General features: G+C 39.2%; 1 protein-coding gene across 1 annotated transcript in view; it reads left to right on the top strand.

Moving 5' to 3' along the window:
- Positions 1–3054: 3054 nt before the first annotated feature.
- The window catches only part of pkdcca (protein kinase domain containing, cytoplasmic a), a 30521-nt gene continuing 20685 nt past the window's right edge, over positions 3055–12890 (top strand). Inside the window, exon 1 of the mRNA XM_088609682.1 lies at positions 3055–4175. Coding sequence (XP_088465808.1) covers positions 3402–4175 — 774 coding nt within the window. The 5' untranslated portion in view covers positions 3055–3401. The remainder of the gene's footprint in view (positions 4176–12890) is intronic.

Here is a 12890-nt window from a genome sequence, read left to right as displayed (position 1 = left end):
AGAAAGCGATTTCATGATAAACTATTTTTAATATGGACAAACATCGCACTGTAAGTAAATATCGAGAAGGACTGGTTGTAAACGTTGAAATTTTTATAGACATGATTTAGACGACATTATTAAACCGTATTTCTGTTTCTGGACTGATGTATAATTGTACGAAGGCTGCCGCCACAGCAATTCTTGTTTCCTTGTTTGGGAAATGTCTTAAATAACCATTTCAATAAGCATACAGAATAAACGATGCTCCTGAGAGATCTCATTATCCATTATAATGTAAACCAGACACTTAACATAACACTCACGGAAAACTGCTTTGGTGGTTTGCATTGTAAATTACTGGTTATTATAACCCCAACCCAATCTCTTATATTTGCAAGTTTGAGAGTTTAAGATTTTATGCTGTTATGTTAGAATCCGTCATACAAATTCTAATTTTTCATCTTCGTATAAATCAGTGGTTTCAAACTCGGGGCCCTGTGGTCTTCGGATGTTTAATCCAACATTAACTGTGAATTAAGCAATTTACCTCATTATGTCCTTAGACTAAGGATTTCGTTAAGCTATTTCACAGATGGTTACTAAAATGTTATTACAAGCATGTATAAAACCGAATGAAATTAGGCCCTCCACTAACAGAGCCGGAGACCCCTGTTCTAAACGTTAGTTTCTACAGACGTTAGGGGTGGGGGTAAAAGTCTATTTTATTTAGCAAAATAGTTGGGTACGATATTGGTCAGAAATCCTAACGTCCGGAAGATGGAGCTCCATCCTTCTCGGCATTACCGCGCCTGTCCTGTTCTCAAAACTTTCTCAAAATCATTCTGCTGACTAGGGTATTTAAGAAGCAATAAAGCAAGACTTAAAGTGACAGGAGTCCTTCCAACTATGAGAACAATGTGCTAGGACCTGCAGCCCGTGTCTCAGCCGGTGTTTAGTAACCCGTTAGGGCTATATTAAGTTTTTAGGAATCTGTAGCGTCATTTTAATTATTTGTGGACAGCATTATGACAGTCCCAGTTTGCTAAACTGCTTCCTTGAGCTGGGAAACCGCTTCTCTCTCGCAATCTGCGATTCATCGGTTCCACAGAATTTTAACTGGTCGGTTTTAAGGCGATCTCCAAAATTAACTGTAGGTTATTTTCCTTGCGTGCACTTTCCAAAAAAGAAAAGCAAAAACCACAGTTTCAAAAGTAAGATAATGTACGGTCTGTGATTTCTTGAAGAAAACTATTTTTTGAACCGAAGAATATAGCTTATAATTGGTTATACCTATTTACGAAGTATCCAAAGCAAGGGTGACATTATAAGACAATATGCATAATAATATGTTAAATGCAGCAGATTACATAATCACATACCTTAACTGAACAGAAACTGACGCAGGGAACCTTACATCTGAATGAATAAAATTGGTTTCTTCCTGTGGATTAAAATGTGTTTTTTGTAGTAGGAATTGTAAACGCAGAGAGTGAAAAAAATGGAATTATGATTAATTGAAATGTATTTCATAGCCTATATATAGCATTAAGGGATGTGTATTCACGTTTCTATTGGTTTTAACTCTTGCACTTTAATGTTTATTTCACTAAATTACCCCACGCCTAATCATCACTGTTTAGCAAGTATGAGTTCGTGCCCTTGTATAAATACTTCCCTTTCGCTCCAAGTTTCTCTTCATTACTGCCTCCCGCTGTCCCAGCTCTGTTTGTAGAGTTTTCAGGTTGATTGTATTTGTTAATTAGCTGCTAACAGCATGGTAATGTGGATTTGATGGATAGCCATGTCATTGGCATTTAGCTCCACAATTCACAACTCGAGCAGGCAAAGGGGCTCCCCGTGTCGCGGACGTGATTTGTGGTTTAGCTATTGAACGGGGAGGCCATTTACCCGGTAAGAAGTAAATATGACAGATATTAGTCCGTATTTAAAAATAGGCATAAATCATCATGCGTGACAGAAATATATGGATCATTTATTTCGTTCAATCCTTGCTGTAGTGACAGCAAAAAAGACTGTAATGGGAAAACAGATTGTTTGAATTCATATAATATGAACGCTTGAACTCGTTCAGTATAAGTTATCTGTTAGTCATCCTTGAGAAAGATGTCTGAAACATACTGAAACGTTAAGAACCAACTCTTCTCACCATTGCGATCATGTTTTACATAATTGATCGAAAAGTCCTAAACTCTGGAGAGAACTGCGTTTGAACTCGTTTCATATAAAAGGATGAGATATAATAAAATTATATCAAATAGAGGTGTTCCTGTGGCAGAATACCAGTGTGGTGAAAAACAGTTGCACTGCGAGTTTCGTTGAAATTATACTTCTATAAAGACATAACGGACTATTATTCGAACACTTTTCCTTAAAAAAAAAACACAAAATACTCAATTCCATTTTTAACAGAAACCATAATTTCAGGAAAATGTATACAGCAATTTTAATACGTTAACAAAAGGTATTACTGTAACAAACGAAAAGAAACCTCTCAACACATAAATGCACTGTAAAATTACAACGTCTGTTTTATTCACAGTAACGGTAGATTTCATTTCGGTGCATACTGTATACTTTACACACTGGCCGTGTACAGAATTCATTTGCTCGCAACCCTTAACGTTCTCTTTCCTGCAATTCTGACAGATGAGAAGGGATTCGCAACACTCGCAACCGCAGAGAGTAAATGTCTATAAAATGTGCGTCTGGCTAATAAACGCGCTCGACCCCAACAGCCCGCAGGAGAGCCTGACAACGGCGCGAGCACCGTCCCCGCGCCCCGCCGCAGCTCCAGCTCACACCTTGCGCGTGCCAGCAGGATTTGAGGCTGCCAGGACTGAACAACCCCCCGAGACCCGCCCTGCCGCTGCTGGTTGGCGAGCACCGCGCAAGCCGCCGCGCCTCCTTGCACTCCGGGAGTTGTGGTCTTTTATCGCCCGCGCTTCTGCGCTCGCGTGTGCGAGGCTTGCCGCGAAAGAACTACAGCGTCCAGGGCGGCGCAGAGGCTGTGAGAGAAACCCTGAGCTGTAGATCAACTGACGTCACCCGTGCTCAGTCGCTCAAGGGCTTTCTCTGAAAGACCGGACCTTGGCTAATGCGCCTATTCTGTAGCAGTAGTAGCGGAGTGTGCAGTCAGGCATCGGAGGCAAGTGTCATAATGATCAGCCTTATATGGGGTGGATCCTGGACCTGCGCGACTTCTTCACACACAAATACAAAATGAAGACCTGAGCTGCGCGCATTCTGCATCCTTCGCACCATCGGGATACCTCAGAGCTGTCAAAATCAACCCTTTTGATTGCACAACTGAACATCTGCCGCAGCTACAGAGGTGGAAGGCGTGGGGGAATAGAAACGGACAGAAAAGAATACGGCTGCTGATAATAAAGCCGATCACAATGAAGCGGAGGAAGATTGCTGTGGCGGCTGGGTTTTGTTTCTCCTTTTTTCTGGGCACCCTGATGAATCTGCTCTTTATCCCGGGGTTCGATCGCCATCGGAACAACAGCAACAGAGTGCAGCGCTACTACCAGGAGCAGCAGCACGTCGCGGGAAGCAGGGATCTTAATTTGAGGGACCCCGCTGCTCCGCCTGGTGCCTATATGAATAGAGAGCCCACGGCTAGCAGCCACCACCGCGATCTCCTGCAGCAGATCCAGGAGAGGTACGACGAGGTTCTTCGGTACCGCCAGAACTGGCCACCGCCGCCGGGGTCGGGGAACCCCGTTCGCACTCTGGAAAGACGGCGGTTGATGGACCTGGCGCCGCGCAGCTCTTCGGAGCAAAGCCGAGCAACGGAAAGACTGAATAACAGATACACGGAACCGCACCACCGCGGCTCTTCATCCTCAGCATCCTTATACGCGAGAACCCAGGTTGATTTCGACCTGAAAATGAACAGTGTTAACAGTCGACAGATGCTGGGCTGCAGCAGCATAGACAGTGCAACAAACGTGCAGTATCTGGGTTCGGGCTATACCAAAGCCGTCTACAAGGTGGCCCTGAACGAAAGCTTTTCCGTGGCTTTGAAATCCGTAGATTTCGGGGGGCACGACATGGAAAACTGCGTGAAGAAATACGCCTCGCCCGGGAACTGTTACCGATTGGCGTCCTACAAAATTATCAAGGAGATGACTCTGCTGCAGAGACTGCAACACCCTAACATCTTGAAGGTAAACAAGACTTCGCGCATAATCGTAATCGCACACAAATTCGTAACGATGAACAAATGTATTCCTAAAGTGCACAGTGCGCGCGTTATTGTCCGGGGTTTTAGATGAAATGTTACAAATACGACAGTGTCACGGTGAACTTACAAAGGCCACCTAACATTTTCCCCTCTTGAGCAGAAATCTGTTCGCTCTCTTAAGCTTTAGTTTTCGGTTCTGCTGTTTCAATGAAAGCTAAGTTATTAAGACGGGGTTTATTGGATCACAGCGTTTTGAGAGAATAAGTCAATTCCTCAAGGTGCGCTCGTACTAATTGGAAGTCGTGTCGATATAAACCTTGGTTTCCGTGGTCGGACACCAAATACTGCATATTATTCTAAATTCATCTCATCCTAATCCTTTAACACAGGAAGTATCTTACTACATAAATCATTCACTCACCCGAAGAAACCATTACCCAATGCACATTATTTTTAAATGGCTTCATAAAAGACAGCCCCCAGTTGTTAAAATTTACACCATGCGTGTTTATATTAACACAAACTGTTAACCTTTAACGCCGAATTGTGCATTTGTCTAAGTGCATTGAGAGATTTATTATCACATTTACATTTAATTTTTTAGTTTCCCCTGTTGACATGCCACTGACTCGATGTTTTGTTTCAAAACTGATTACTGTATATTGTAACGCTTACCACTGAAGAATTGTTTTTACCATTGTGGAAAGCGAGGTTTATCCTTGCGGTTAACATTTGTATTTTGACATTTTTTCTTTATAATAGTGATTTTACGCTGACCTTCCCAAACCGAGTTTGCTACAAAGTTCAAGCCGCGGAGGAGACCTGGGTAGCAGGCTCTGGTCTGTCTCGAGTTTATTTGCTTTAGTGAAGTTCTGTAGCGCCTGGTCCTTTGGGAAATCAATAATCAAGTCTTGTAAACAACAGAGGAGAGCATTTCCGAAATTCTAACATTTTTATTTTCCCTTCTTGTTAATACAAATTAGGAACAGCGCACCCCTTTAGATTATTCAAATATCTCAATTGAACTGACTATTCTATACGGCTGAAATGAAAACCGAAACCAGATATGTTTATAACTGAGTGGGGAATCTTTTCTTTTTAACTTGATCTTATTTCTGCTGAGATATAGTCGCAGAAAATGGTACCGATTTTATTCTTCCAAACTCATATTGGCAGCTCAATTAAAATTGCAAGAGCTACCTGAAGGTGAAAGTTAAATAACAAATTTTAAATAAATTGTGGTTTGGAAGTTATGGAAAGCACTGACATTTTTTTCAGAAATGAGTTAAGACAAGACAGACAGTCTGTGTTCTTTTTTAAAACCAACGTCTATATTAATTTAGGGAACAGGCACATGATGAGCAGGAGGTCACACGAGAACAATCAACGACTCAAAAGTGGCAGTTAAACTGGAATGGCAGTTCAACGTCGGACTGAATTATTGCCCGACGGTAAACCGTATTCTTTTGGGCTCAATAGTTGCCATATACATAATCGTAGGTGCGTCCCAGTAAATATTTTTATGCATAGCAGTAAAGACCTGTGGTAAGAGTTTCTGAAAAGAAGAGACATCTTCAACCATTAGATACCAGAATATATAGATTTTATTTGAACAAAAAAAAAACTGAATCAGGTACTTTTTCATAAACAAACTATTATGCAAGTGGATTTCTGTAATCTAGCCAGCATGTTTGACATATTATTTATTTGGGGGGAATTTACGACTTATTCGAAGATACAGAATACAAAGAAACACATCAATAAGCACCGATCAAAACCATTAAAGCTCTTCAGCCAAAGACAGACAATCGGGTCTACGTTTGAGATCTGAATTTCACAAAAGCACGATGCTGTGCTCAAAAGCTAATTGTGCATTTTCGGTACAAAGGCTTTTTCTAACGCGCCCTTAGTGAGCCCTCTAATTAGGAGTTCCGTCAAAAGACTAGCATGGGCGACCTCTAATTGGTCAGTACTGAGCTCTTTTTCGGTTGATATAAATTCAGCCCACGCAAGTCTCCTTCAAATGGAGTTAGCAGGTCGTAGGGAGGCAGGAGTACAGAGCTTTGCAGGGAAAAGAAGATAAATCTGTCTCTGCAGGTTCTGTTAGGAATTAAGAACTATTTGAAATAGAGCAACGCTCGTTTTTAAATTCATGATATTTCTTTGCTAAAGGAAATTGACAGTGCACCAACATTAATGCAGGTTCGTCTCTGGTCAGTGTAAAAAGATTTCAGCACCAGGCACAGGCAGGCTTATTATCGTGAAGGGAGAAAATGTTATGGTCATTCTTACATTATCAGACATGGGAAACATTTTATTTTGCAATGCGGTTAAATGGTATAGATTTAATTTTCAATATTAAAAAAAAATCACTGAGCCGTTTGACAACAAATATAGTGTTAGTCTACCACCAATAAACCACATACATTGCAAATCAATAAGAAAATTAAAATACTGCATTTGATCTATGCTTTTGCATCATCAAAAATATTTTCCATTAAATTTGTCTTTAAAAGGGTATCTTGCCAGAAATGTCAATATACAGCTCTGTTAGATATTCCCAGAAAAGGCGTTGTCCTGCCATTTCTACACTAGGTCTGTGCAGGACTGTTAATGCAACTAAAAATATTGTAACTAAGAGCAAAAAATATTTTTAAGGTCCTGTCTTTAGCAGTAGAATACTCCAGAGAGCTGTTTATTTGAAGATAGGATGAGGAATTTTATGTGTGATACATTTAAAGTAATTGCCGATTCAATTAATTAAGATTTATAGGAGTAACAGAGTCTTCATTTGGATTTTAAATAACTTTATTACTGTTGTTGAAAATTATGAAGAATTTGCTAAGTTTGACAAAATTTATTTAATTTTATGAACAGATTGTGCTAAAGGAGAAGGCTTCATTTCGCCAGCCGTTTGTAAAAGATCTCTGTGATATATGCGCATGTCTCTGAAAAATGAGAGAGAAATCAGTAACAAAAAAAACACATTTCATAAAACACACAATGATATTAAATTAACAAAAGAACAGTAATACCAGGACAAAATCATGTGTGTATATTATACATACTGTTAAAGTTTGCAACACATTTTGTATTAAAAGTTTAAAGAGTTGTTTAAACGTGTCAAGACACAATATGATAACACAGGACATGGACCTATATGTAAAACACAGAAAGCATACATATGTATGCAGATTATTTCCATCAAATTATACTTCTATGGGTATGGGGTAGCAGAGGAACAGAGAGACAACACTTGGAAATTAGTTAGCAATTTCTTCCTTTTTATCCAACATTAGTGCGGTGAGCATCAGGAACAGTGTGTACCGAGGGCTTCATTTCTGAAATTGCAGGAGGGCTTTTCAGTAGTGTAAAGAGCAGAGAAGTGTCGTCTGGCCTGCTGCTTTGTCCTACATAGTAGAATGCACTTTGATGAGTCTATTTTTATAAATATCGTACAGCAGCAGATGCTCTTCTGTTCTCATTGGTGTCGTAATCGACTTATTTGCAGACCGGAGTCCTGATGTTTTTTGTGTTTTATGTCATTCAAGAATTTTTCAAAATTTCAAACTGCGTGCAGTTGCTGAGCCATTATGGATGTGGATGCTAGACCCAACTCACTGTATGTTTGGAAAAAAAAAATCCAACATCAGGATATTGATGGTGCACCAGTACCCTTTCCTTGTCAGACCTACTATCTTAAGCTTGATCAAGGAGCATCATGCAACATATTACAAGTCTGGCAAATACCTTAGATGTGTTATTTAGTAAAAGAAAGCCTGAAACAACCTCAGAATTGTCTTGTAACATTTTTGTACTTGAGTTCAAATTATGTTAATTTAATACACAAATCTGAGTAATTAAGAAGCATTAATGGGGTCAGAAGCACAAACAAACGTGGGCATCTTTGCTATAAAAAGAGCAGAGAGACTGTGGTGCTTATCTCTTGGGCCTCAGCACTCAGACCTGGCGCAGCATCATTGATTTGCTTTTTGCATTTCCATCCTCAGATCTCATAGCTTAAACTCACTGCCACGTATTCATCAGAGGAAATGGAATGGAGGCTCGGAAAATTTTGTCTGGAGCTCTACACTGTCTTATTGCTGTGGAATATTGGAATTCAAACGAATCGCAGAACAGTCTTTGTGATAGCACAGACAGCATCAAATTGTAGTCTTTTTAGTATCCTCTTGTTATACTGGAACAGTTAAAGATTGACAGGAAAGATTCGAAGCCAGTGAACCGTACTTTCATGTGTTTTCAATAGTTTAACAGCATATGCAAAAACCAAGTTTTGTTCGCAAGCTTGAAAAAGCTTCATTTTTTTTACAATAGCCAGACACCTTTAATTGTTTTCCAGGTTTCCACAACAGTGTGGAAGTTTTAAATACTGCCACGGTTTTGTAATGTTTCGTGGCAGTTATGGTTTCCTTTCTGGAGAATTTTTCCAACGTTGTAACAGGCACACCTGGTATATAAACACACGGATTATTATTGCGAGTCCAAAATGTGGAGGTGTGCAGGGGCATGTATCTCAACCCAGCACGCTGCTCGAAGTCGGTCTTCATTTTTTTCTTTCCTGTGACTCACAGTGTGAACAAGATCAATTCTCGTCAAGGAAAACAGGCTTGTACTGATCTGAGAATGAGATAAATGTCTGCTGGGAACAAATCTGTGTGGGCAAAGACATGGCTAAGACCCCAATTTACTGTGCTTGAAGTTCCGAATAGCAACTCTTCTCAGTGCGCTTGTAACGTATCAGATAGGCTGCCCTACAGCTGTACTTGAAATAAAGCAAAATTAAAAGACAACAACAAATAACACTGTGCTTTTGAAGTGAACGGTACAGTTCAGATCTAATGGGGAAAGGTTTTAAAGTGAAGATAAGCAGTTTTTTTCACGATGAATTGTATGTTCATAAAATCAGCAAATATTTTGAAGCAGTTGTAATGGATAACATTTTTAGCAAAACGTGTAATGGAGGAGAAATGCCCACAACCTTATTTTATCCATGGTATGTTTTATTTCGAGCCGTTTTGGTTTTTCCAGACAGAATAGCACAAAAAAGTGGTAAGAGATACAAAAAACAACCACATACAGATCTTGGGAGCTCGGAGAAAAGGCGAAAGAGAGATTAAGCACATTTTGAAGATTAAAAAATAGCCTGATTGTGTGTAACAGTAAATATAAATGATACTTTAAAGACAAATAATTCAAATTATCCATGCCTACAAATAAAAACATCAAATGCCCAAAGGAGAACAGAGAATTTTATTTATAAAATACATAACAGAAGACTTAGCTCAGGGTAATGGCATCATGCTCTGGTATTTACGGTCAGAGTCATAAACTTATATTTTTCAGTCCCTCTTATTAGCCCACAGAGTCTTTATTTTCTTGGTTTGTACAAATATGCGAATCCAATTATATCAGCCAGTGTGATAATAAATAACCAGGTTGTGTTAATGAAAAACTGGCCAGTCCTTGATGTGTTAGAATGAAGGCCACTCTGGGGTGGTAGATAAGGCAGCCACTGGGCACAATTAAGGCAGGGTTAACACTTTTAACCCCAGCCTTCTACGGGAAGGAAACGAAAAAAAATAAATACACCAGAATGTCGGATCACCTTTCCTAAGAGTGCTTAATCACTTCAGTTTTTATGCAAAGACATTCAAAGTTTAATTGTGCAATACCATCTTGCAGCAACAACAGCAACTTTCCAAAGTCAAATCAAGGTTAAAGTCTGTGTTGTTTTTTTGAACAGATTGCTGATTTTTTTTCATTTTGCTCCTGTCCTGGAATTTTATATTTTTTTATCCTTAGAATTTGACTGTATCTTTAGGGTGTTTGGCACTTTAATTCTTTTATGGGTGTATATCCCTGTCCCAATTTTTGTGACTCATTTTCTGTTTCATTCCTGTACAGAAAAAAATCCATTCCCACTGTGCATAAGTGTTAATGATTCTCACATCTGAAAAAAAACTCCTTTCACTGCTATCTTGGCTTTGTAAATCTATTTTGAAAGGTGGCCAGCTACCTCAACTCTGTTGTCCTGCACTGGAAAACAGACTTTGTTTCCAGTGTTTCTTCCAGAACTTCAAACACTTGATCAAAATCTGGGCAGAAGAGAGGTGCAAACAAGTTCAAAACAACAAATAGTTCAACAGCTGTCATCAACAGTCAGCCCTTATGGCTTAATTCTTTTACCAAATATACAAACCCGTATCCTTTTGCACAAATGTAGTTACTATTTTTTGTCAAGTAATTACACAAAACCCATTATGGATTTAATTAAACCTTCATTGTATTTCATTAAAAAGTTAATGACAGTATTTGTTCTTTACACATGAATCACAGGAGGCTGTATTGATTTGAATTCAATTTGTCATGAAAGCTATTTAATATATTCACAACAGTCAATGTAAAAAGTAGGGCAAACACTGTAAAGTACAGTATGCATTTATAATTAATGGTTAAACATTGAACAAAAAAGAACTAATAATTCAACTGATAAGCATACTTGTTGCAGGACTGTGCAATGCACATTTCCTCCAATTAATGTTATCAACTATATTTCTTTTAAAGTATTTTGAACACTTACAAAGTGTTCAAAACAGGGCTTATTCAATATTCTAGAACCTTTCAAGGCAAACGTGCAGTATTAAAAAAGTAAAATAATTTTGTATATTTTATAGACAAGTCCTTATTCTGTCCTTCAAGAAAATCTTGCTGTTAATCTGAAGTGCCCCCCATTAATTTCTGGTGGAGTTTACACTGTGCAACTCTGGGCACACAAGTTCACAGGCAGACGTTTGATTCTCTGCTCTGAACAAACACGTCCGCTTCTATTCCTATTTTGATTTCCTGCCAGAACCTTCTCATTAAAAAGTGCCTTGGGGTAACAGCCAGCTTTACCTTGCCATGAGTTTATTTATGTATTAATAATGTCAGACACATAAATGTTTTGTACAGTGTGGGTTTGTTAATGTACAACACAGAGCACAGATGTTTGGTGAATATTGATGGGGTGTTTCGTTTGGATGTGTTGCACCTAGAGGCAGATTTTTTTCTACTCTTCCTAGCTGTTTCTGAGATACCTGACTGCCTTCCTTGTTGAGCAGCTTCTCAGCTCCACAATGTTCCTCATAACCAGCACAGCCTGGTGCTGACTCACCGTTTCTTGTCAAGAACAAGGATGTTGCCAGGGTTTCCTGTTATGATGAGTTCTTTTAAGAAGATTGAATTTTTCACACTTAGCTCACCTCCTGCAGTTTCACCCTCTCTTTTTTAAAACAAATTATTTTGTTTTTGTTGCTTTCTCCTTGCCGAGAAGCTCTTATTTATTTTTCAAGATGCGATTGTACACTTTAAGTGGCAAATTAATCCCTTTATCTGTATGTAGTAAATCAGGATAGCTTATGTTGCTTATGGAAAACCTGCCTATTGGGACTAATTGTTCATGGTTTGTCTTAGGTTTATTTCTGCATTGGGGCTATAAGCATAGCAAATCTTGAGAGCTATCTACTAATTGATAACAAGCTGGATCTTTGTGTTGATCTTGTAAATCCTAAATTCTGGGGATTCACAGTAGGAGATGCCAGAGTGCCTCTTTGGATTTAAAAATGCACCAAATAAATAGAAACAAAAGTAAATATAAACTTTGGCTGTACCATAGCTCAGCTTGGATGCAGGCACAGCCTATTGAAATGGAAAGTGATTGGCCTCAAAGAGGTAGCTCATTATTTGATGAAGATGGTAACCTCAGTTGTGTAGATGCTATAAGCAAGGCAATACACTCATACTGTATGTAGGGCACTATGGGTTACAATTCCTGATTTTTAGACATAAGCATCCTTAAACATCTAGTCCTTAAAAGCAGACCCACAGGTCAAGAGTTCTAAACCAGGCTAAAGAAGGTATTTGAAAACAAACATTTTACAAAACAATGTATAATGTATTCATGCAGAAAAAGGAAACGTACAGAATTTGTCCCTTTAAAAAGCAAGCAATGGCACAAGGTTACAGAACAGCCGTGTCCTCCACAGGACAGCTGTACAACCTCCATTAGAGAACACAAATATCAGCAGCCTGACTGATTTCAATCTAGACAAATAGCAGGCTGTTCTTTGAAAATAAATGCATACAAAGCTCAGAAAGCATTTTATATTAATCTTCACCTTTAATTTACTAGAAATACTAAAAGCAGCAGGTCCATTGCTAGTATACTCACAAACCTGAACGTCCAAAGATGTATTACATGATGAAACTTACTGTAGAAGAATGCTTAAGGCCTGCAAGGAGTGCAAACTGATATGGAGAGGTGCTAGAAGCTGCCATGTGTTAATTTTTCTCAGCATGCTGAAACGCACAGTTTCAGAGTTGGTTAGTATGGTCAAGTCGGTGCAGAGACCAGATGGACAAGCTTGTGGATAAACCCTTTTGGGGGTTTTCTGTCTTACATGTGCACATTGGGATGTGAGGATGGCAGGGCTTTTGCGAATTTCGTTTTAAAAACTCCGTTTCTGCCTCGGCATTTGTTTAAATGCGTGCGGAGCAGCAGCCGTTGATGAAGCTGAAAGCACTCTTCTGCCTGGCCTGCTGTGACCACAGCACAGCACAGCACAGCACAGCAGCTCCCTGCCAGCATGCCTTCCCAGATTTAATCACTCTCAGCCCACACGCTTGGCAGCCCAGCCTT

Source organism: Lepisosteus platostomus, chromosome 17 (assembly GCF_059453375.1).
Source record: "Lepisosteus platostomus isolate fLepPlt1 chromosome 17, fLepPlt1.hap1, whole genome shotgun sequence".
Classification (NCBI taxonomy): Eukaryota; Metazoa; Chordata; class Actinopteri; order Semionotiformes; family Lepisosteidae; genus Lepisosteus; species Lepisosteus platostomus.
The sequence above is the reverse complement of the archived record's forward strand: the minus strand, read 5'-3'. Positions and strand labels throughout refer to the sequence as shown.